At 44.4% G+C, this 23554-nt stretch overlaps 1 protein-coding gene across 1 annotated transcript in view; it reads left to right on the top strand.

Annotated features, from left to right (window-relative positions):
- Positions 1–22589, top strand: part of MAST3 (microtubule associated serine/threonine kinase 3) — a 75093-nt gene extending 52504 nt beyond the window's left edge. The window contains exons 15-28 of the mRNA XM_087701790.1: positions 704–842; positions 1351–1483; positions 1725–1890; positions 3635–3736; positions 4584–4706; positions 5484–5593; positions 7327–7481; positions 8867–9102; positions 11065–11259; positions 13453–13679; positions 15552–15674; positions 16574–16710; positions 19206–19387; positions 21258–22589. Coding sequence (XP_087557916.1) covers positions 704–842; positions 1351–1483; positions 1725–1890; positions 3635–3736; positions 4584–4706; positions 5484–5593; positions 7327–7481; positions 8867–9102; positions 11065–11259; positions 13453–13679; positions 15552–15674; positions 16574–16710; positions 19206–19387; positions 21258–22267 — 3038 coding nt within the window. The 3' untranslated portion in view covers positions 22268–22589. The remainder of the gene's footprint in view (positions 1–703; positions 843–1350; positions 1484–1724; positions 1891–3634; positions 3737–4583; positions 4707–5483; positions 5594–7326; positions 7482–8866; positions 9103–11064; positions 11260–13452; positions 13680–15551; positions 15675–16573; positions 16711–19205; positions 19388–21257) is intronic.
- Positions 22590–23554: the final 965 nt, after the last annotated feature.

Raw genomic sequence — 23554 nt, 5'->3', positions numbered from 1 at the left:
AAGTGCGATGTTGAAGTGCTTGACATTTTCAAATCCCTTCCCCAAACCCTCCTCAGTTTGCCTAAAATCTGCTTTCTTGATCTTAAAATTTTTCCTAGGGGTTTCCGCCAAAAGAAATCTCAGTCGGGGACTTTTTAAAAAAACACCCTCCTTTTGGAAAACTAAATAAAAGAGCGAGGTATTGCCAAATATGTTTATTTGGCACGATGAGACGTGCTTTTGGCTTTTCTAAGTTTGTGACGGGGGAGGAGGAGGAGGAGGGTGAAAGATTTTCTCTTTGATTTCTGCAGGATACTTTTAAAAAGCATATGTAAAATGTTTTCCATTTTGAAATGTTTAAAAAGCACCGGAATCTTTTTGAGAACATTAAGAAAGGATCGCTATCCTGGGCAATAAAATAAGGCCATTAAAAGAAGCATTTTGGTGAAGAGATTAAAAAGCAACAGCATAAAAAGGCAGAATTAAATAAAATCCGTTTACTTGGTGTCTAAAAGACAGTTAGCACAAGTTGCAAAAAGGTTTAGATCAGGGATGTCTAACCTAGGCATGCTGGCTGGGGAATTCTGGGAGTTGAAGTCCACAGGTCTTAAAGTTGCCACGGTTGGGCAACCCTGGTTTAGATGTCAAATAATCAAAGCTGGGTTTGTCAAATGTCCCTGGTGTTTTACATGGAGTGGACTCTCTGACATTCTGTCTCCTTTAGGTGGGGACTGTGCCACCCTGCTGAAGAACATGGGACCTTTGCCTGTGGACATGGCCCGGATGTATTTTGCTGAGACAGTCCTGGCCCTTGAGTACCTTCACAATTACGGCATTGTTCACCGGGATCTCAAACCAGACAAGTGAGAATGGGTACAAGTCAGATTGTGAAATGCAGGGAGGTGGGTGGGATGCATTTGTTTCAATAATTCTTCTTAGGGAGTCTTCTTCTGATACGCTTATCTGCTTTAGCCTAGGATGCTGACTGGCTGTGCGGGTTGCCTGAGCAGTAACACCTATACATGTGTGACAAACAACTCAATCCACTCACATTGCATTCTACTTGTAGAATTAGAGGCCAGTGTCTCAAATGGCTAAAAAACGTTTGCTTTATTTTTTATTTATTTATCTAATTTATATAGCCGCCCATCTCATATATGAATGACTCTAGGTACATACAACAAAAAGTTTACAGATTTTGAACTATTTGGTTGATTCCTTTCATGGTTCAAACTTCTATCATTTCTTCCCTCCCTCCCTCCTTCCTTCCTTTTTTCCTCCCTCCCTCCCTCCCTCCTTCCTTCCTTCCTTCCTTCCTTCCTTCCTTCCTTCCTTCCTTTCTTTCTTTCTTTCTTTCTTTCTTTCTTCCAGCTTGCTCATCACATCTATGGGCCACATCAAGCTGACCGACTTTGGCCTGTCCAAGATTGGCTTGATGAACATGACTACCAATCTCTATGAGGGCCACATTGAGAAGGACACCCGAGAGTTTGTGGATAAACAGGTATGATCTTTATGGCAAGGAGCATGCATGTCTTCTAGTGAAACCTACTAGACTATTTTACTGGGTACAAAGGAAATGGCCTCCAAACATCGGAAGCCATGAACCCACCTGAAGGAGTCCTCACTCTCTTGATTCTGCCCTTTCTGGGTTTAAGGTGGGGGACAAGGATCCCATCCATCCCTAAGAAGAAACCTCCTTGTTCACAGAAACAGGCGGAATGCTGTTTTCTGTCCTTTTGTAGGTCTGTGGTACTCCTGAGTATATTGCTCCGGAAGTGATCCTGATCCAAGGTTACGGAAAGCCAGTGGACTGGTGGGCCATGGGCATAATACTCTACGAGTTCCTGATCGGCTGCGTCCCATTCTTCGGTGACACTCCAGAGGAACTCTTTGGGCAAGTGATAAGTGGTAGGTTTGCTTTTCCTTAATGAAGAGAGATGAATTATAAGGCTGGAGAAATTGAATGACGACGCGGTAAGGGCCCCATTTATTGCAGAAGTCAAGCCAGTGCCAGTCCCAGATGCCTGGCGGAACAAAAGAACCTTTGAGAAATCCGCTAGATAAACTCAGTGAACTGCGGAAGACAAAAGTGACCTTCGCTCAGCATGTGATGTGTCCCTGGAGATGACAGAAAGGGTGGGGGCGGGGAGGGGGGGTGTTGTTGCCTTCCCACTTCACAGGGCCTTTTCTTCAGGGATGAGTTAAAGTGCTCTCCGCTTGTCCTTGAATGGAAAGAATATTATCCCAATGTAAAATTTGCCGCTTTGCTGATCCCCCTCCCCCCCATCCTTCTTGCTCTCTTCGGACACACTGCTGAATAGCAATGTCTTGGTTAGGCACCTTCAGAATACGGGAATATCCCGAGCATCCCCACGGTTTGGAAAATTCCCATCAATCGCAGTAGTGATGAGGGGAGAGGCTGATAACGATGAGCTTCTCTGCCATTTCCAGTGATAAAAATGAAACTGGGAGTTGAGAAGAGGGATGAAGGAGTTGTCTTTCTCTCACCAACAGTATTTCCCAAAACATGCCAAGAGTGCAATAAAGCAGGAAGTCAGAACTCTTCTTAACTCAACTGTGCAAATAGCATCCCTGTACCAGTTTTTCACAAGGACTTGTGAAAGGTGTTTTTGGACTTGGTGCTAGAGAATTTCTGGAAGCCTGGCTCTTCTGATAAATTAGCCATCAACAGACACACAGACATAAACAATATCTACATACTGTGCAAAAGAGACGATCAGCAAGCCAAAAAGGGAACAAAAAGACCAAAATAGCTCCCCACCAGCAGTCAACACCCAGATGAGCCTAGATTAACTCTAAGATTAATATCACACCAACAATCAATCAATACTTCAATCAGGGAACTGCCCAACAGGCTAACAGTTAAACATTCCAACCAATCAACCACCAAGACCACTCCCACCAACATTGTCAGGGCAATCCACTAGAATATAAACTGAGAGCAAACTCTACTCCTTACTAGCAATGATGATGTTAATCTGGTTTGGGAAATGAAATGTCTGTAAAAAACAAACAAAACTAAGCTTGCAAAACACTAAGGACTCCTCATTTCAACCCTGAGTTAGAAATATTGCCCTGTATAGGTAAAGATCGTATGTCTGGCATTTTCTGAGTCAGACCTTAATGATATTCATTCAGGGATCTCCTGGATTTCTGACTAGCATGGTTGATCTCAAGGAAAGATAAGAGCAAAGTTTACTTTGCATTTCATTATCCATAAGATGGCCTTCATAGAGGTGTTTTATATTTGATGGTAGGCTAAGAATTAAGAGTGGAACTTTATGTACCTGTGAGTTAAGAAGAGCATCCTTATATTCTTCCAACCTTACATCTACCAAAAAAGAGCACCGCTCTCCCCATCACACCCCAAAAATAATCTAAATTCTGAGAAGATAAAAATTAAGGTTATGCAAGCAGGAGTGATGTTGATCTTTCTGCCTCTATGCATGGAGATTCCATTCAGGACACACGATTAAAAAAAAAATTGAGACACTTCTTTTTCTTCCTTAAATTTCTCTAATAGCTCTGTCCCATTTCCTTGTTCTGTCAAAGTTTTTGAAAAGTTTTGAGGTAGTGAAACTTTCAAGGAGCACCCTCCAAAACTGCCTTCGTTTTACTTCCTTAATTTCAGATGAAATCATTTGGCCTGAGGGGGATGAAGCTCTTCCTGCTGATGCCCAAGATTTGATCACACAGCTCCTGCGTCACTGCCCTCTGGAGCGGCTGGGCACAGGTATCACAACAACATCAGTACAAGTAGTCCTGACCGGTAGTCATTGGCTCAAATGATGCAAATCATTTAGCAACCACTTGAAGTTAGAATGGCACTGACCAGTCCTCATACTTTGAACTATTGCAGCATTCTTACCAGTGGTGGGTTCCGGCCGGTACAGACCAGTAAGGGCGTATCAGTAGTAGCCGGGAGCAGTGGCCACCGTACTGGTATGGTGGCTCATTTGGCCCACCCGCCCGCCTGCGTTCCATACCTGTTTTTAAAGCAACCGGGTCAATTGTGCATGCGCGCACAGCGTGCGGCACCTTCGCAACCTCCGACGAGCAGCTGGGTGTCCGATGAGCAGCAGGGGCGGTAGAGTGCACATGCGTGCGCAGTGCATGTGCATGACCAGGACGCCCGGCCCCGTGCGCAGCTTACCAGTAGTGACGGGGAGAGGAACCCACCACTGATTCCTACAGTCACATGATCAAAATTTGGGTGCATTATAACCAACTAGTTGTGATGGTTGTAGCATCTCGGTATCATGTGATCCCTATTTGCAACTTTTCCAGCTGGCTTCCAACAAGCAAAGTCAATGAAGGAAACTGGATTCGCTTAACAACTGCATGATTCATTTAACAATTGAAGTGATTCACTTAGCAACCAGGGCAAAAAGAGGTTGTAAAATTGGGCACGACTCACTGAACAACCCTCTTCCTTAGCAATAGAAATTCTGGTTCTGTTTGTGGTTGTAAGTCAAGGACTACCTGTACTTAAAGCTGTGGTACAAGTAGAGATGTTGTGGCTCTCCTGAGTGATCAGCTCTCAGTACCTTGGATCCCTTCTTCCCCATCTCAACCTCTAGGAGGCACCCATGAGGTGAAGCACCATCCCTTCTTCAACCATCTGGATTGGAATGGGCTGCTGAGGCAAAAAGCTGAGTTTATCCCCCAGCTGGAGGCCGAAGATGACACCAGTTACTTTGACAGTAAGGCTTCCCAGATGAAGAGAGAATGGATGGGGAGGGCTGTATTGGTTGGATGGCAGAGGTGCAACCTGAATCCCAGAAGGGCCCCTTAAAGGTATCCTGAAAGATTGGGACGCCCTTGGGACTGTTTTACTGCTTATAGCAGTCTTCTGCAACTTGGTGCTCTCTAGATTGCCATTCCCATAATTTTACAAGTAGCATAACTAGAGGTTTGCTGCCTGGTTGGCTAGCTGGTGGATTCTGGATAGAGCCCCAGTGCCTCTAGAGCAGTGTTTCTCAACCTTGGCAACTTGAAGATGTCCGGACTTCAACTCCCAGAATTCCCCAGCCAGCATTTGCTGGCTGGGGAATTCTGGGAGTTGAAGTCCAGACATCTTCAAGTTGTCAAGGTTGAGAAACACTGCTCTAGAGACTATGAAGAAGGTCACCACACACGGGCGAGCTTCAAACATTTCAGCAACGGCTTATCTGCCCATTTTCACCTCCCCCAAGCTCCAGAGGCCTTCCAGTAGGCCCGTTTTTTCCTCTCCCCGAGCCTTCGTGCAGGCCCTGCCCTTACCAGAACGGGCTGCTTGGAAACTCCTGGGAGGGAAGGGGTGGGCGGGGCCAGCCAGGGGTGGGATTTGGAGGTTCTCCCAACCAGCCATAACGTTAGCTACGGGTTCTCCCAAACTCGGCCGAACCCGTAGCAGCCCACCCCTGCCTATAGCCGCTCCTAAAGAGGGTAAATTTGGCAAAGATTTGAGTTCCTTTTCTTCAACTTTCTCTTTCCTCCAGCTCGCTCAGAGCGCTACCGGCATTTGGGCTCTGATGACGAGAAAACCCAGGATGAGGAATCCAGTGCGGAGATTCGTCAGTTTTCTTCCTGCTCCCATCGTTTCAGCAAGGTTGGGAAGGGACTCCTTTGGGGAGGCTTGCTAGAAAATTTCTGGCTTTGTTGTTGGCGAACATGGGGGCCACTTGAACTGTACAGAGAAGGAGGAGGTTTGGGGTGATATTCTCATTGATTGCAAAACTATTCTTAAGCACAGAATAACAAAGTTGGATGGGACCTTCTAGAGGTCTTCTAATCCAACCCCTTGCTCAAGCAGGAAACCTTATACCATTTGAGACAAATGATTGTCCGATTTCTTTTTAAAACTTCCAGTGTTGCTGCATTTACTACTTCTAAAGGCAAATTGTTCCACTGATTAATTATTGTGTCAGGAAATTTCTCCTTAGTTCTAGGTTGCTTCTCTCCTTGATGGGTTTCCATCCATTGTTCCTTATCCTGCCTTCAAGTGCTTTGGATAATAGGTTGACCCCCTCTTCTTTGTGGAAACCCCTTAAATATTGGAAGACTGCTATTGTATCACCCTTAGTCGCTCTTTCCATTAAACTAGATATACCCAATTCCTACAATCGTTTTCCATATGTTCTAGCCTCCAGTCTCCAGTTGCTGGCTATGTAACAAGAGTAGAATTCTTTATTGGCCAAGTGTGATTGGACACACAAGGAATTTGTCTTTGGTGCATATTGCTCTCAGTGTAGATAAGGAGAATAAAATACATTCATCAAGAATAAAAAGATACAACACTTAATGATAGTCAAGGTTTCTGATAAGCTATCAAATTGTACTAGTAAACAAATAAAGCAATATAAATTGAAAGATACAAGCAACATGGTTATAGTCATAAGTGGGAAGAGATAGATACTAGGAAGGAAGAGGAGAATAATAGTAATACAGTCTTAGTAAATTGTTTGTGAGAATTATGTGTTAGCAAATTTATGTGGGAATTAGTTGTTTAGCAGAGTGATGGCATTTGGGGGAAAACTGTCCTTGTGTCTAATTGCCTAGGTGTGCAGTGCCCTATAGCGTAGTTTTGAGGGTAGAAGTTGAAACAATTTATGTCCAGGATGTGAGGGGTCTGTAGATATTTTCACAGCCCTCTTTTTGACCCGTGCATTTTACAGGTCCTCAATGGGAGGCAGATTGGTAGTAAATGTGGGTTTGTTTGTTTTTTTGCAGTTCTAATTATCCCTTGAAGTCTGTGTTTGTCTTGTTTGGTTGCAGAGCCAAATCAGACAGTTATGGAGGTGCAGATGACGGCCTCAATAATTCCTCTGTAGAGCTGAATCAGCAGCTCCTCGGGCACTTTGAGCTTTCTGAGTTGGCGCAGAAAGAATATTTTTGCTGTGCCTTTTTTTTATGACGTTTTTTATGTTAGGTGTCAATTTTAAGTCTTGAGATATGATAGAACCTAGAAACTTGAAAGTCTCTACTGTTGATACTGTGTTGTCTAGTTGAGAGCCGAGGTGGCACAGTGGTTAGGGTGCAGTACTGCAGGCCACTTCAGCTGACTGTTATCTGCAGATCAGCGGTTCTAATCTCACCGGCTCAAGGTTGACTCAGCCTTCCATCCTTCCGAGGTGGGTGAAATGAGGACCCAGATTGTTGGGGGCGATATGCTGACTCTGTAAACCGCTTAGAGAGGGCTGAAAGCCCTATGAAGTGGTATATAAGTCTAACTGCTATTGCTATTGTAAGAGGTGGTAGTATAAGAGGTTTTCTTCTAAATATAAAATAAGTTTGTCCTGCATCCAACTGATTTTCCTTCCTCCTCTCTTCCCTACTTCCCAGGTTTACAGCAGTTGTGAATATCTGGCTAACTCCTCCACCCTCAGTTTCACATCGTCTGAGCAGGGCCATGGTGAGGACAAAGAAGACCGGGCCGAGAGGGGGGATCACAGCTCTGGAGATGAGGACAAGAGCCGGTTAGCTAAGACTGAGACCAGGTGAGCCGACGGGATCACACCTGGCCTTTTCGAAATGAAGCGGTGCAAGGACTTTGCACATCTTAGGGAGCTTCCTGAGTTTCTTTGGTTTCCTTAACATTCCAAAGGGCAAGTTCAGTTTTGGCACCAGACGAGGCAAAGGAGGGAAGCGTGTTCTGACCTTGTTACTCTGTTCATGGTTCATCTTGCAGTGTTTGTAGACATCCATGAATGCCGTGTGCTATAGTAGTTAGAGTGCAGGACTGGGAAGAGACATATTCAAGTATGGTATGGTATGGTATAAGTTTATTTATAGGCCTCCCTTTTCCCTGAGGGGACTCAGGGCGGCTTACAGCTTATGTGGGAGGGGATACATACAATGACGTATAGAACATACATAATTAAAAAAATAGAGCAACATTCATCATTCGGGTGGGGACGGATTATAATCTTTAACCCCAGGCCTGACGGGATAGCCAGATCTTGAGGGCTGTGCGGAAGGTCTGAAGGGTGGTGAGGGTACGAATCTCCACGGGGAGATCGTTCCAAAGGGTCGGAGCTACTACTGAAAAGGCTCTCCTCCGCGTAGTTGCCAGTCGACACTGACTGGCAGATGGAACTCAAAGTCTCCCAACTTTGCTGAATTATTTTGAATGAGTTACTATCTCAGATAGAGAGGGACAGTTTGATCATATAAATTTGATTAATACATAAACAAACTGGAAAATGTTCTGACCTAGGCTGCCCAAGAGCACGAAGCAAACTCCTTGTCCCGACAAAACCGACTTTTATTAATTGGCTGTGAATTCTGCTCCTTCACATCCAGCAATGTCTTTCAAGAGAGGATTTACAGTCACAGGCCTTATCTGGCTTGGAGAGCTGCCAGGCCGATATCTGCAAAAGTTGGCAAGGAGTCTCAGAGAGTCACCAACCAATTAAACGAACTAATTGTCTCCTGCAAACTCCACTCCCCTTTCACTCTTCTTTTATTTCCTCTGGGAGGGGCCATTCATCGTCCACCTGTGGCCTTACTCCCAAGTCGACCCCTGTTCTTTAGCTATTCCCTTTGTCTGGCAACTTTGTGCATGCGCACACTGGGAACAGGCTTCAGCTGTTTGTCTGCCTCACTGATGTCTGAGTCTGAAAGCAGCTGCTAACTGGTATACCGCTCTGGCCCCCTCTCTGCCTCCGACACAGAGCCCTCATCAGAGCCTTCCCTAGATGCCAAAACTGGCCCATGTTCCTCCCCAACCTCCTCACTGTCCGAATCTGCTGCCAGCTCTGCTGGCCACAACAGAAAAAATAATAATGGACCATCCTCCATACTGGGGATATGTTTGCTTTGCAAGGAAGTCTTCCAAGTTCTCCCTGCAGATGTCCTCCATTCTTTTCTCTCTCTCATGCAGACTTCGTGCCTGGACCTCCTGTGGCTCCACCGTCCATTCCTTCCGTCAAGAATTCAGCCGCAGCCCTGCCATCCTGAGCAGCACCTGCAGCCTAGAAGCGATGCCCAAGTTTGCCTTGTCCTCTGAGGATGAGAGCCCCTGCCGGGGGACAGCCAAAAAGGAGCGCCCCAAGTTTGTCGTTGGGGATTCTGAGATGGCAGCACCAAGGACACCCAGCAAGGGCTCAGCACTGGCAGGTGAGAGCAGGATCTCTCCGGATACTATCTCAGGTGAAGCCAACAATGGTAGCAACATTTGCCAAGTTTAGTCTAATCTCCTTCATTTGGTGACAGCCAATAATGATGCAAGGAGGCCTGTCTTGTTTTTTTTTTTATATCTGTATCCTGGGCTTATTATTTTTACAAATAGCTCAAGGTGGCAAACGCATCCAATACACCTTCTTCCTTCGATTTTCCTCACATGAACTATCCTGTGAGATGAGTTGGGCTGAGAGAGAATGACTGGTCCAAAATCACCCAGCTGGCTTTCATGGCTAAGGAGGGACTTGAAATCATAGTGTCCAACTTTCCAGGCCAGGGGTCAGCAACCCGCAGCTCTGGAGCCGCATGTGGCTCTTTCATCCCTCTGTTGCGGCTCCCTGTCGCCAGTCAGCTCCACAATTGATAAGGTTAGGGCTTTTGTTTGGGACAGGTAGAGGAAAAAGGACACCGTGCTAGGAGGACACTGTGGTGGGGGAACTGGACTTCTGGTCGGCTCCACAATTGAATGAGGGCTTTCGGTTAGGACCTTTGTGGCTCTTTAAGTGTTTAAGATTGCCGACCCCTGTTCTAGCCAGATGCCTTAACCACTAGAGTTCCATAAACTGGTTCCATGAACTTTATCTTCCACAACTAGTATGTGTGGGGATAGACTGCTTCTGAACATGAGCTTTCTATTTGAGTACTCGATTTAGCTTTTTAATTAATTTAATTTAAGACTAGTGACCCTTTGCAAAGAATGAGAGAAGTTTTCTGTGCCCCAAAGATCAATGGAAATAAGAGAGGAAGAAGAGAACCAGGTTAAATATGTGAAAATGCAGGATTCCGCCTTATACCAACAGGGTTCCCACAACCTATTAAACCAGGGGTAGTCAACCTTTTTATACCTACCACCCACTTTTGTATCTCTGTCCCACCGGTTCCATAGTAATAGTGATTTATAAAGTAGGGAAGTATCTTTACTTTATAAAATTTATAAAGCAGAGTTACAGCAAACTCCTACTGCCAAATATAATTTCCATTATTACATAACATTCTTAATCTAGACAAATAAACAGTAACCCCACCATTCTGATAGCTTAATACAATGCCCTGACGGGATGGCCTGGTTCCCACAACATACTGAATGCCAAGCAACCCAACCTCCTTGAATACTGAACTGGGATTTTGAGGAGAATCAGGCATTACATACATATTTCTTGGCTTGAGAATGGTCTGTGATGTGAACACAGGAATTGTGTTGGGTAAATTTCGGGTTAGGATTTAGCATGCTAGGTTAACCCAGATACAAACTCAGACCTTTGGTCCATCAAACTTGCAGTTGTCTACAGCAATGTTTCTCAATCTTGGCAACTTGAGGAGGCATGGACTTCAACTCCCAGAATTCTCCAGCAAGCATGTGGCTAGGGAATTCTGGGTGCTGAAGTCCACGCAACTTAAACTTGCCAAGATTGAGAAACATTGGTTTACAGTGACTGGTAGTGGCTCTAAAAGGTTTCAGAAGGATCTTCTCCAACATCACATGGAAATGACAGGAAGGGTCTTGGGATCTTTCGAATTCAAATATCCTATCCCAAAGTTAAAGTAAAGGTAAAGGTTCCCCTTGCACATATGTGCTAGTCGTTTCTGACTCTAGAGGGCGGTTCTCATCTCCATTTCAAAGCTGAAGAGCCAGCGCTGTCCGAAGACATCTCCGTGGTCATGTGGCTGGCATGACTAAACGCCTAAGGCACACGGAATGCTGTTACCTTCCCACCAAAGGTGGTTTCTTTTTTTTCCTACTAGCATTGTTATGTGCTTTCAAACTGCTAGGTTGGCAAAATCTGGGGCAAGTAACAGGAGCTCACTCGGTTACGTGGCACTAGGGATTTGAACCGCTGAACTTCCGACCTTCTATCCCGAAGCTACAGGCTGCTAAAGGTCCCTTTCTTTTCCTTCTAGCTGACCTGGCTAGCTTGAACTGTGTCCGTCTCAGGAGCAACAGCACAGGTACTAAGAGCTCTACCTCAAGAGGTCTGGACCGCGAGGGCAGTTATCGGCCTCACAAGGATTCTGCAGGGAAGCAGCCAGCATCTTCCAGTGGCAGAGTGCCAAAGTCAGCTTCAGTTTCTGCATTATCACTTATCATCAATTCAGGTCAGTGGGACAAATAATTCCTGGTTGGTTTCCAGCACGTAGCAATGTAGAAGTAGATAAAACAGGGCCAAAAACACCACTGTGGTCGCACTGAGTTCCAGATATCTTAGGAGTCCTTTAAGAGTCTTAACACTTAATAGGAGCTTGTAAATGCAACCAAGGAATGGGGCGAGAGTGGCTGGAGAGCCTTTTGTGCAACTTCCTTTTATTAAAAAAAAGTACCATTAGAAAGAGTACATGGATAGGGAGAAATCATAATTATTTATTGTATTTTTTTTCAGCGAAGAGTGGCTAAAGCAGGGGTCACCAACCTTTCGGACCTCAGGGACCACTAAATTTATAATTTTAAATCCCACCGACCACTAATATGATCTGCCTAATGACTGGCTGGGTGACCATGGCTATGTGGTCATGTGACTGGGTGGGCGTGACTAACTCTATGTCAATCATGTGGAAAAGCACCTCCCCAGCCTCTACTCGACCCTTTCCTGCCCGCCCCACCTCACCTGCCTGCTCGGGCTCCTTAGGGCCCCAACAGGAAGCAGTTGTTGGAGCTAAGCAGCCACCATGAGAAAGAGTTGGCAAAACAGCTGGCTCAGTTCAAATTGGATCTGACCGAGAAGGAGGCTCAGCAGAAGCATCTCACTGAGGACTACAAGCATAGGCTTTCCAAGCAGAAGGAAGACCTGCAGGAGTGGAGGCTCAGCGGGCTGAGATGGTCAGCCAGTTCTAGACCATAGTACAGTCCCACTGAAACAAGGCCCTCCGGCTCTTTGCCACCAGTGGCATTCCCCTCCAGCCTTCGCCCAAAGCCCCACACCAGGAGGCTGAAGCAGACCCCAAGGCGGAATTTCTGCCGCCCTCCGACCCACACAAAAACACCCCAAAGGGGGAGACTCTCTGCAGCAACACAAACATTCATTGCACGTATCAAGCCCAGTGGCTGTAGTTTGAGGAGCCCTGATTTAGTGCAATATAAAAAATGCAAATAATTTTTCTGCGGACCACCAGAATGTTCTTGTGATTCCACAGACCACCAGTTGGGCATCGCTGGGCTAGAGGATTTTAGCTGCTGATATCTTAGGAGATAGAACATGCACTTTTTTTTTCTTCTGTGGGTCAAAGGCTGTTTGGTTACTAGGAATTCCTGGGTGGTTTTTTTTGCATTTTGAACTTGTCTAAAATGAAGACAATACACTTAGTCCTCAATGTACAACCATTCATTTAGTGACCATTCAAAGTTACAATGGCACTGTAATAAGTGACTTATGACCGTTTTTCACACTTATGACTGTTGCAGCATTCGCCATGGTCGCCTGATCAAAATTTGGATGCTTGGCAACTGCCGTTTATTTAGGATCATATGACCTATGACCCTCTGACAAACAAAGTCAACGGGGAAGCCAGATTCACTTACCAGTCCTGTTACTCACTTAACAACTGCAGTGATCCACTTAACAATGGTGGCAAGAAAGGTCGTAAAATGGGGCAAAATTGACTTAACAGCTCCCTTGCTTCACAATGGAAATGTTGGGCTCAGTTGTGGTCGTAAGTCAAGGACTATCTATAATGGATTGTTTTCGGACTTTGAGTTGTTATGGGGGGGGTTGGTTTTGGGGTTTTTTCCCCCCCTTCTTTTGGATGTTTTGAAAATATGGGTGATACAGAAATGCTGTGAGAAAGGGGGGAAAAAGAAAAAGTTTCCCATTACTTACCTCCCAACGACCAACAAGATCGCACAGGTTGGGCCTCCTCTGAGTGCCGTCAACCGGGCAATGCCGGCTGGCGGCCCCCCGGGGGAGTGCCTTCTCTGTTGCTGCGCCGGCCCTGTGGAACAATCTACCCGCAGAGATCCGGACCCTTACCACTCTCCCGGCCTTCCGTAAAGCCACCAAGACCTGGCTGTTCCGGCAGGCCTGGGGCTGTTGATTGATATCCAGCCCCGCTTAGATGGAATGGATGATGTGGAATTTTAATATTTGTATTTATATTTTAAATTTTAAATGTTTCTTTTGTCTTGTTGTGAGCCGCCCAGAGTCCCAAGGGAGTGGGTGGCATACAAATTTTATTAAACTTTAAATTTAATTATCTGCTTGCTTGGATTCTTTTCCATTGGAGATTGGTAATACTGTACTTTAGTTATCTCACCCTTATCATTGTGCCTCCTTCTTCCTTTTTTTTTTTTTTTAACAGATGACCTTAGTGGGGCTGTTCTCAGAAGCCCCATCTCACCCCACTCCCTCTCTTCCAATCCTTCATCCCGTGATTCTTCCCCAAGTCGGGACTCCATGCTTGGTGGCTCCAGCCTGCGACCTCCCATTGTCATCTACAGCTCCGGGAAGAAGTATGGCTTCTCACTGAGGGCCATCCGTGTCTACATGGGCGACAGCGATGTTTACGCTGTGCACCACATGGTTTGGGTAAGTTTCTTTCAGGTTGATTGAAGGTGACGGGGGGAAAAAATGGGGAGCCATAGGAAAGCTAGTTAGGATTACCTGGTTCAGGGCTGTTTAAAATAACAATGTAGGCATGATTTACAGATGACACTAAGGTACAGGGTAGGCATTCAGGAATGCCTCATCCTAGCCTAGCTTTATATGTGGATTAAGCCCCTAAAATTTGTTTAATCAAAGTTACAGTAATAATGGTTAATAATGTGGGCGAAAGCAGCCATAAGCTAAGCCATAAAGTGCTGTGCTTGTAAAGGGGAATGACTACAGCTCTTCACCTTACAATAATGAATCCAGCCATTGAGTTTTTATTAATAGCCGAAAAGAACTTTGCTTTGTATGATTTGTTAAGAATCATAGAATATTTTTTTAAAAGGGGGGTGGGGGCTTGTAGCCAGATAATTCAGCTTCCATTTTAGAGCTCTACTGTAACTGATCTTAAAGTTTCAGATAGAAAATGTCATTCCCCATTTTTGGGACTGAAATCCTTTAATTCAACAGCAAGCAAAATGGGGTTGTCACTTTGGCAGATCTGTAGATGATTTGCAATAGATGTGCAAGGATTTTATGCTCCTAATAATCACCAGGAAGCACCTTTTGCTCCCTAAATCGCTTTGTTGAAAAAGAACACTTTGGAGGAGAATCAGGAATGAGGGTTTGGGGTTTTTTTTTTTGATGGATGTTTGGAGGCTTTTCTAAATGCAGTCATAAATTGCTAGCCAGGTAATTGTTAGCAAAAGGATAACTGAAAACAGAAACAACAGAGACACTTAATTCCTAACGGGGTTCAGCGCCTTTCCAAAAGCAAGGCCAGACATTCTACCAAGTGGATATGAAGAACAGGTTGAAAGAGAAAGATTCCAGCTCGATCCTAACAGGAAAACCAGCAACCAAATACTTAAAAAATCACCTGGGCCCTATGGATTCCATCTTAGGGTACTTCTACTTGCGCTGACAGGGATGCGGTGGCTCCCGGGCTAAGACGTTGAGCTTGTCGATCAGAAAGGTTGGCAGTTTGGCGGTTCGAATCCCTAGCGCTGCATAATCGAGTGAGCTCCCATTACTTGTCCCAGCTTCTGCCAATCTAGCAATTCAAATGCACGTAAAAAATGTGAGTGGAAAAATAGGGACGACCTTTGGTGGGAAGGTTAACAGCGTTCCATGCACCTTTGGCATTTAGTCATGCTGGCCACATGATCACAGACAGCGCTGGCTCTTTGGCTTTGAAAAGGAGATGAGCACGGCCCCCTAGAGTCGGGAACAACTAGCACATATGTGCGAGGGGAATGTTTACCTTTACCTTACTTGTGCTGAACCTCTGTTAGTTCACTTTCTCTTTGAGGATCTGAAGAAGTATAGTATGTGTTACAACTCAGGCTTCTAGCAAAAGCTAAGGTCTCAATATGCTTATAAACCTGGCTTTAACATACAGCAACAGCAGAACTTTTGATCTTGGGCTATAATCTCACCCATAACATAACCCAATGCATGTTTAAAAAATTCAAATCTCCCCACTCCCTGAAATTTCTAAAGTGGTTTACCAGAGAATAATAAAAGTTCAACAAGGACAATCATTAGCTGAACAGTGCATGGGTTGTGCACTGGCTCAGAATCCCAAGTTCACTTTATTTGCAAGCTGGAATTCTGAAACATGGGTTTTACTGGGTGCTCATCTTTTCTGCTGGATTGGGAGAAAATGAAGTGAAAGGGAGAATGACTGGAGAAGTCTGTGAAAGAGATAGCTACTTGCATACTTAATTCTCCATCTTCCTGTATAAGGAAATATTTTCAAACATAAGTCAGAAGACTTTTCAATGATCTGTCTGTTCATTTCTGTCATAGAATGTGGAGGATGGGAGCCCGGCTCATGATGCAGGACTCCGAGCGGGAGATCTCATCACTCATGTGAACGGGGAATCGGTCCTGGGTTTGGTTCACATGGATGTCGTAGAACTTTTGCTGAAGGTATGTATCTTCAGCTAGAAATAAGACCAGTTGAGTTCCAGAAATAACAAGCAAGCACCCTTATTCTGCTTAATCCAAAACAGGTAGACCCAGTGGTGGGTTGCAGGCGGTACGGGTGTTCCGGAACCAGCCAGGAGGACCGAATACCATTCCGGTACGGTGCTTCGGAGGGCCCGCCCACCCGCCAAGGCTCCTTACCTGTGTTTTAAGGCTTCTGCGCTTCCGCGCACGCATATAGCATGTACAGCGCCTGCCTGACGCTCCGTGGAGCAGCTGGAGCATCATGGAGCATTGAGAAGACGTTAAGACGTGTGTGCACGTGCGCTGTGTGCCTCCATGAGGATGCCACCAGGCCCATTCCAACCGTACCGGTTGGAACGGGATTTGAAACCCACCACTGGGTAGACCCCAACTTACAACTGCAATTGGGACTAGAATTTGCTAAGCAAAGCCGTTATTAACTGAGCTGCACCTGATTTTACGACATTGTTTGCCACAGTTGTTAAGCGAATAACTGCAGTTAAGTGAATCATATGGTCATTAAGAGAATCTGGCTTCCCCTGTTGATTTTGCTTGTCGAACATTGGCTGGTAAGGTTGCAAATGGCAACCACAAGACTCCATGATCCTGCAACCATCATAAATAGTGCCCGAATTTTGATCAGGTGTCCGGACACATGCAAGAGTCAAAGGTGCGAGGGCCAATTGTAGAAGTCCCTTTTTCAGTTCTGTTGTAATTCAGACAGTTGCTAAACAAATGGTTGTAATTCGAGGATTACCTGTAATGTGAATGTATTCTATCCATAAGTGTCTGTAGCATTTCTGTGAATGGTGGGGCGTATCTTTTCACATATGGCTTTTGGGAGAGTCTGACAGCTCTCCATTGTGTCCCTCTTGCAGAGTGGAAACAAGGTGTCCCTGAGGACAACTGCCCTGGAGAACACTAGCATCCGAGTGGGCCCAGCTCGCAAGAATAGTTCCAAGACACGGATGGCCCGTCGGTGTAAGAAGAATCACAAACGGGACAGCCAGAACAAGTAGGTAGCCGGGATCAGGCAACAAAGTTTAATAGTTAATTGCTGTTGAATTGAGGAAGGTAACTAAGACGAGCTTGGAATTGGGTGAGGCCTGGTGCTTTGGATGGTGGGACAACTTGCCTCCAGAAGTTGTGAATGCTCCAACGCTGGAAGTTTTAAAGAGGAGATTGAATATCCATTTGTCTGAAATGGGTTTCCTGCCTAAGCAGAGGGTTGGACTAGAAGACCTCCAAAGTCCCTTCCAACTCTGTTATTCTGTTCTATATCTATCTATCTATCTATCTATCTATCTATCTATCTATCTATCTATCTATCTATCTATCTATCTATCATCTACCTGCCTACTTACCCATCCATCCTTTATCTATCTATCCATCCATCATCTTTTCCTTCTTTCTATCTATATCTATCTATCTATCTATCATCTACCTATCTACTTACCCATCCATCCTTTATCTATCTATCCATCCATCCATCCATTATCTATCTATCTATCTATCTCTATCTATCTATCTATATATCTATCTCTATCTATCTATCTCTATCTCTATCTATCTCTCTATCTATCTCTCTCTCTATCTATCTATCTATCTATCTATCTATCTATCTATCTATCTATCTATATCTATCTATCATCTACCTATCTACTTACCCATCCATCCTTTATCCATCCATCCATCCATCCATTATCTATCTATCTATCTATCTATCTATCTATCTATCTATCATCTACCTATCTACTTACCCATCCATCCTTTATCTATCTATCCATCCATTATCTATCTATCTATCTATCTATCTATCTATCTATCTATCTATCTATCTATCTATCTATCATCTACCTACCTACCTACCTACCTACCTACCCATCCATCCATTGTCTATCTATCTATCTTATCTTTCTCTATCATCTATCTATCTATCTATCTATCTATCTATCTATCTATCTATCTATCTATCTATCTATCTATCTATCTAATCTATCTATCTATCTATCTATCTATCTATCTATCTTTCATCTACCTACCTACCTACCCACCTACCTACCTACCTACCCATCCATCCATTGTCTATCTATCTAGCTATCTATCTTATCTATCTCTATCATCTATCTATCTATCTATCTATCTATCTATCTATCTATCTATCTATCTATCTATCTTTCATCTACCTACCTACCCACCTACCTACCTACCCATCCATCCATTGTCTATCTATCTATCTTATCTATCTCTATCATCTATCTATCTATCTATCTATCTATCTATCTATCTATCTATCTATCTATCTATCTATCTATCTATCTATCATCTATTATCTATCTATCTATCTCTATCTATCTCTATCTATCTATCTATCTATCTATCTATCTATCTATATCTATCTATCTATCATCTACCTATCTACTTACCCATCCATTCTTTATCTATCTATCTTATCTATCTCTATTATCTATCTATCTATCTATCTATCTATCTATCTATCTATCTATCTATCTATCATCTACCTACCTACCTACCCACCTACCTACCTACCTACCTTCCCATCCATCCATTGTCTATCTATCTATCTTATCTATCTCTATCTATCTATCTATCTATCTATCTATCTATCTATCTATCTATCTATCTATCTATCTATCTATCTATCTTTCATCTACATGCCTATCTGTTGTTGGAACAGAACTTGGTCATCATTTTAATCCAGTAAGGAAGGTCTTTCATGGTTTGTGAGTTGACCTACCTCTTCTTCTACCTGTACATGTTCTACAGGTTACCTGAACATCCTTGTCCCTCTTTTTCTGGGAGCCCCCTAAAGCCTTCTAAACCTGTCCTGAAACTTGGCAGCAAAATGTTGATTTTTGAAGAGTTTGTCAGCATTTTCCTAAATATACTGAAAATAAATACAGTAGTACCTCGGTACTTGTTATTAATTGATTCCGGGAGGTACAAAAATGAGTACCAAACAATTTTTTTCTGATAAGAAATAATGAAGTGAGCCATGAGGCAACTGGCAGTGACAAGTTCTAGCTTGTGTGTTGGGTACCAAACAAACAATGAGCACCAGGACAAAATTTTTATGTCAAAACGCATTGAGTGCCAAATTCAAGGAGTTTCAAAGCAGTTGAGTCCCAAGGTACCACCACTGCATATAAAATCTCACAAACCTCTTATCCATTGAGTCAGCTGCAGTGACTCAGCCACACCCCTGTAACCCTCAGAGCTCCAATCTTTTAAAATAGAATAAATATATATATACCCTCACAACGAGAAATTCTTCCTCCACTTATGTTCTTGCTTCAGTGATGTTTTATCTGTTGATGCTAAAACTGGCTGAGTAGGACAGGACAATGATTTGAAGTCTACATCGAGACACAGCTGATAAATCAAACCTCAAATCAACAATTGTTCTGGTAAGTCTCAGCCTAGTTCTTCAGATGTTGGAACCCTTAGCAAGTGTCCTTTTCCCCTCCTCCTCCTCCCCCTCCTTCCTAGACGGAAATCCCTATTCAAGAAGATCTCAAAGCAAACTTCCGTTCTGCACACCAGCCGCAGTTTTTCCTCTGGGCTCCATCATTCTCTCTCATCCAGCGAGAGCCTTCCTGGATCCCCAACACACAGCTCATCCCCTGCATCTACCGCTTCTTGCCGCAGCCCTGTCCCGGATTTCGTGCCAGGTAGGATCTTGTGAATCTCTCACAAAGTCCTTTTCTCACCTAGACTTCTTCATCAGCTACGTCTGTTGGGATGAATAAAAGTTCTAAGAGCCGTGGTGGCGCAGTGGTTAGAATGCAGTGTTGCAGGCTAACTCTGCTGATTGCCAGCAGTTTGATTCTCACCAGGCTCAAGGTTGAGTCAGCCTTCCATCCTTCCGAAGTCGGTAAAATGAGGACCCAGATTGTTGGGGGCAATAAGTTGATATTTGTAAACCGCTTAGAGAGGGCTGTAAAGAATGATGACGCGGTATATAAGTCTCAAGTGCTATTGCTATTATTTTTTCCCTAAAATTGTAAGTTCTATTATGCAGACCACCTGGTTTATTTTCATTTCCACTCAAACCGAACACATTATCCTTTATGTAAAAAAATCCCCCCGGGCAATCCTTGATTTACCACTACAGTTGAGTCTATTTCTATTGCTAAGTGAGACATTTGTTAAGTGAGTTTTGCCCTGTTTTATGAACTTTCCTGCCACGGTTGTTAAGTTAGAGGGTCACAAAAGGGGATCACATGAGACCAGGACACTGCAACTGTCATAAATATGAATGAAGCTGCCAAGCATCTGAATTTTGATCACGGGACCAAGGGGATGCCACAATAGTTGTAAGTGTGAAAAACTCATAGGTCACTTTTTTCAGTGCCAGTATAATTTTGAACGGTCACTAAACAAACTTTTGTACTTTTCTTTAAGTAACTGATGGGAAGGTTTTTGGAAGTAATTCCTACTAAGAAGTTTAGCATTTACCTTTATCCGTCTATTACACCCCAGTTGCTCCAGATTTTATCAGCAACATCCTGTTGCTTTTAGGACTCTCTTCTCAAGCTGCTGGTTGAATAATTACTTTCATTAAAGAGTAAAGCTTCAGACTTTGTTTCTTGCTGTAACTGTGAATTAATTACTGAAAAGAAAAGTTAGACTCCTCAGATTACTTCTTTACTTTGACCAAAAGGTTAATCTTAATCTCTATTATTAACAGATTTATCTTCTTTATCAAAGTGGAGAAGTTTTAGCAAGCAAAGCCCAGCTGTTTGAAAAGAGAAATCATACAGGCTCCTTGATTTATTAAAAGAGTTCATGAAAAAACAGTCCTTTCCCACCCTGTTGTGAAATAATAGAATATGCATAATAATAATAAAAAGATTCTGTGTCACTCTACTACAAAGTGACTTTAAGAAAAGACACTGTATTAAAAACAACACAAATTCAAAAAACAGACAACAGGAACAGAACAAGAAAAGGATAAGGGGTGCCACCACTGAGAAGTTTTGTAGATAAAATCCCCTCAGTAATGGGACACTCAACAAGACTTCCCTCCATAATCCAACTGAACAGGTACATTCCAGTGGTGGGTTCCGGATCCCTTCGCAACCAGTACGCTGTGACGGGGCCGGGCCTCCACCAAGTCTTTTCTTTATTCTTTTCTTTAAAGACTTATATACCGCTTCATAGGGCTTTCAGCCCTCTCTAAGCGGTTTACAGAGTCAGCATATTGCCCCCACAATCTGGGTCCTCATTTCACCCACCTCGGAAGGATGGAAGGCTGAGTCAACCTTGAGCCGGTGAGATTTGAACCGCCGAACTGCAGATAGCAATCAGCTGAAGTGGCCTGCAGTACTGCACTCTAACCAAATGGTGTCTCCAGCCATGTATTAATGCATCAAGCTTTTAAAGGCTTCTTAGAACAAACTAATTCTAGGCTAACAGTTTGAAATGTGTATTTTTATGTGTTTATACTTTTAATATAAAGGAAATCAACAGTGGTAGAAGTATCTGCTGCTACCAGATATATACAGTATGTTCCTCCTAATTGCTTTCTATTTTTGTCAGATTCTGTCTCGCCCCAGAGTCCCTCTCCAGCCTCCAGCACCCCAACTTCTCCAGCAGGACAGATCCGACCAAGTTCCCTACACGGCTTGGCCCCAAAAGTCAGCAGTCATCGCTACAAGGTTGGGCGCCGCAAATCAACCAGCAGCATCCCACCTTCCCCATTGGCCTGCACTCCTTCCTCCGTCCCCCAACCTCCCTCCCCACAAAGATCCCCTTCCCCACTTCCATTGTTTACAAAGAACGTCCAGGCATTCCAAGGCAAGACCTTGTCTCCGCCCACAATGGTCCGTCAGGTGTCCCGGCCTCGCAGTGCAGACAGCTCCCGTTCCCCACTTCTCAAACGAGTCCAGTCCACAGAGAAAATCCCTACTTCCCTGGCTGAAAAAGTGGTTGGCAGCCGGAAGCTCACCCTGGAGACGCCCAACTTGGGAAATGGAGGTGCCAGAGAGAGTTGCATGGTCACCCTGGGAGACGCTGGTATTTCTCGGCTTCGGGACTGGCCTGAGGAACGTCAAGATCGAGACCACGAAGTCGTGGTGATGCGGCGGCTGAACTTATCTGAACGCCGGGACTCTTTCAAGAAGCAAGAAGCAGTCCAGGAGGTGAGCTTTGATGAGCAAGAACTGACATCCGGTGGTGAGGTCCCAGCAGAGAGTAAAGCTGGAGACTGGCAGCGTGGATCTCATGCAGCTTCCTGGGTAGAGGACGGGTCCTACTGCTCACCTGTCCCTGATCCCCAGGTGCCCCTCGTGCCCGACATTGCAGTGCAAGGGGATGAGCCAGCAGGAATCACAGCCACGTGGGAATGCCAAGGATCATATCCTGTCCATCTGGAGGCCCGGGTCTACACTGAGCAAGATGATGGGACAATGGCCGTTGAGTACAAGAGTGTCTCCTCCCAGCACTGGGGAAATTGGGAACAGAGGGAGTCTTCGCCCACTGTTGCAGTCACGCACAGGACAACCCATGGGGAGAAGGCAGTGAACTCACCTTCACCCTCCCGGAAGTAGCAATTACCGGAGAATTTGGAAAAATGACTGGAAGACCTGTTAAAGCCACTTGTCCCTAGCGGAGTAAAGGGGGTGCTTCAAAGGAAGTAAGCTAATGCCAAGGATTGAGAACTTTGGGGTCCCATTTTCATTCTGCTGATGGGGTCTTTTCCAGCTATTTACCACATCCTCCTCCTTCTTGGGCAGCACTCCGTGTTCCTCCTCACAGGGCAGGGTTGGTGGTGATTCAGGCTGGAGATAAAGGCAATGCTGCTTTTTTACTAATTAGAAACATTCCCATTTCCTAAAACCAAGCATTAAACTTTCCCATCCATGCACTGAGTATCTTCTGGAGTGTGAATATTCTCCACAATTAATAATTTTTCCCATTGTCCCCTCAGCTACTGCCGAATGTGAGAAAAGGTAACAAATGAAGTAGTAAAAGCATACAAAATATCTTTTCTGCCTTGTGTACGTAGCTAGGGGCAGAATTGGTTCATTCTGGGGAGCCTCTTCTCTTGTATTGAAACTGGTCAAAGGAGGTATTGTAGCAGTGGTTGGAAAACTCCAAATCCCAATCCTGTGACATCTGTAAACGTTGCAGTGCCTATGTATGCCGTTGATACCCTAACCTAATGCCAGCTCTTGTCTTGCAAACATTTGATCTAAAATTGAGAAGAAAAGCTAAGGGGGTAAACAAAGAAAGAAAATCAGCGTGGTCCTGTTCTGTTTATATCCAGAAACTTTCATCCGAGATTTCGGTTCCATTGCATTACCTTTTCTATCTATGACCTTGAGACTTTCTTTTGGGGGGGACTGTTGTGGGGATTCCCATTTGGTTGTATCCTATTTACTGTGGAAGAATAAGGTGGGTGTTCTTCATCCTGCACCATTTCTAGATCTACTGCAAAATCCCACGAAAAGGGGGGAAATGAGATTTGGATCACATTGTCTCCCTCTTTACATCTTCTCTGCAGCAAATGGAAACTTTTTGGAGGGTTGGGGGGGTGTCGTCAAAAAGGTTTTGGAGGAGACTCTGTCTTTGAATATGAGTCAGTCACATCAACACACCTTCCAAATGATGCACTCATTCTCAGGAGGTCACAGCCGAGTGCATAGAGGTTCCAATTCAGCAAAGTACAACCGGTCGACTTAGGACCGGTTGTTTAACAACAGTTCGAAGTTATGATGGACTCAAAAAAGCTACCAGTTGTCTTCAAAGTTATGACTGCCACACCACTCCTGCAGTCACGCCAGTGCAGTTTGGGTGCTTGGCAGCTGGCTCGCTTTTACAACCAGTTGTGGTCT

Source organism: Thamnophis sirtalis, unplaced genomic scaffold, assembly GCF_051295495.1.
Source record: "Thamnophis sirtalis isolate CommonGarterSnake01/CBP01778 unplaced genomic scaffold, rThaSir2_p1.2 scaffold_1, whole genome shotgun sequence".
In the NCBI taxonomy this organism is placed as follows: Eukaryota; Metazoa; Chordata; class Lepidosauria; order Squamata; family Natricidae; genus Thamnophis; species Thamnophis sirtalis.
The sequence above is the reverse complement of the archived record's forward strand: the minus strand, read 5'-3'. Positions and strand labels throughout refer to the sequence as shown.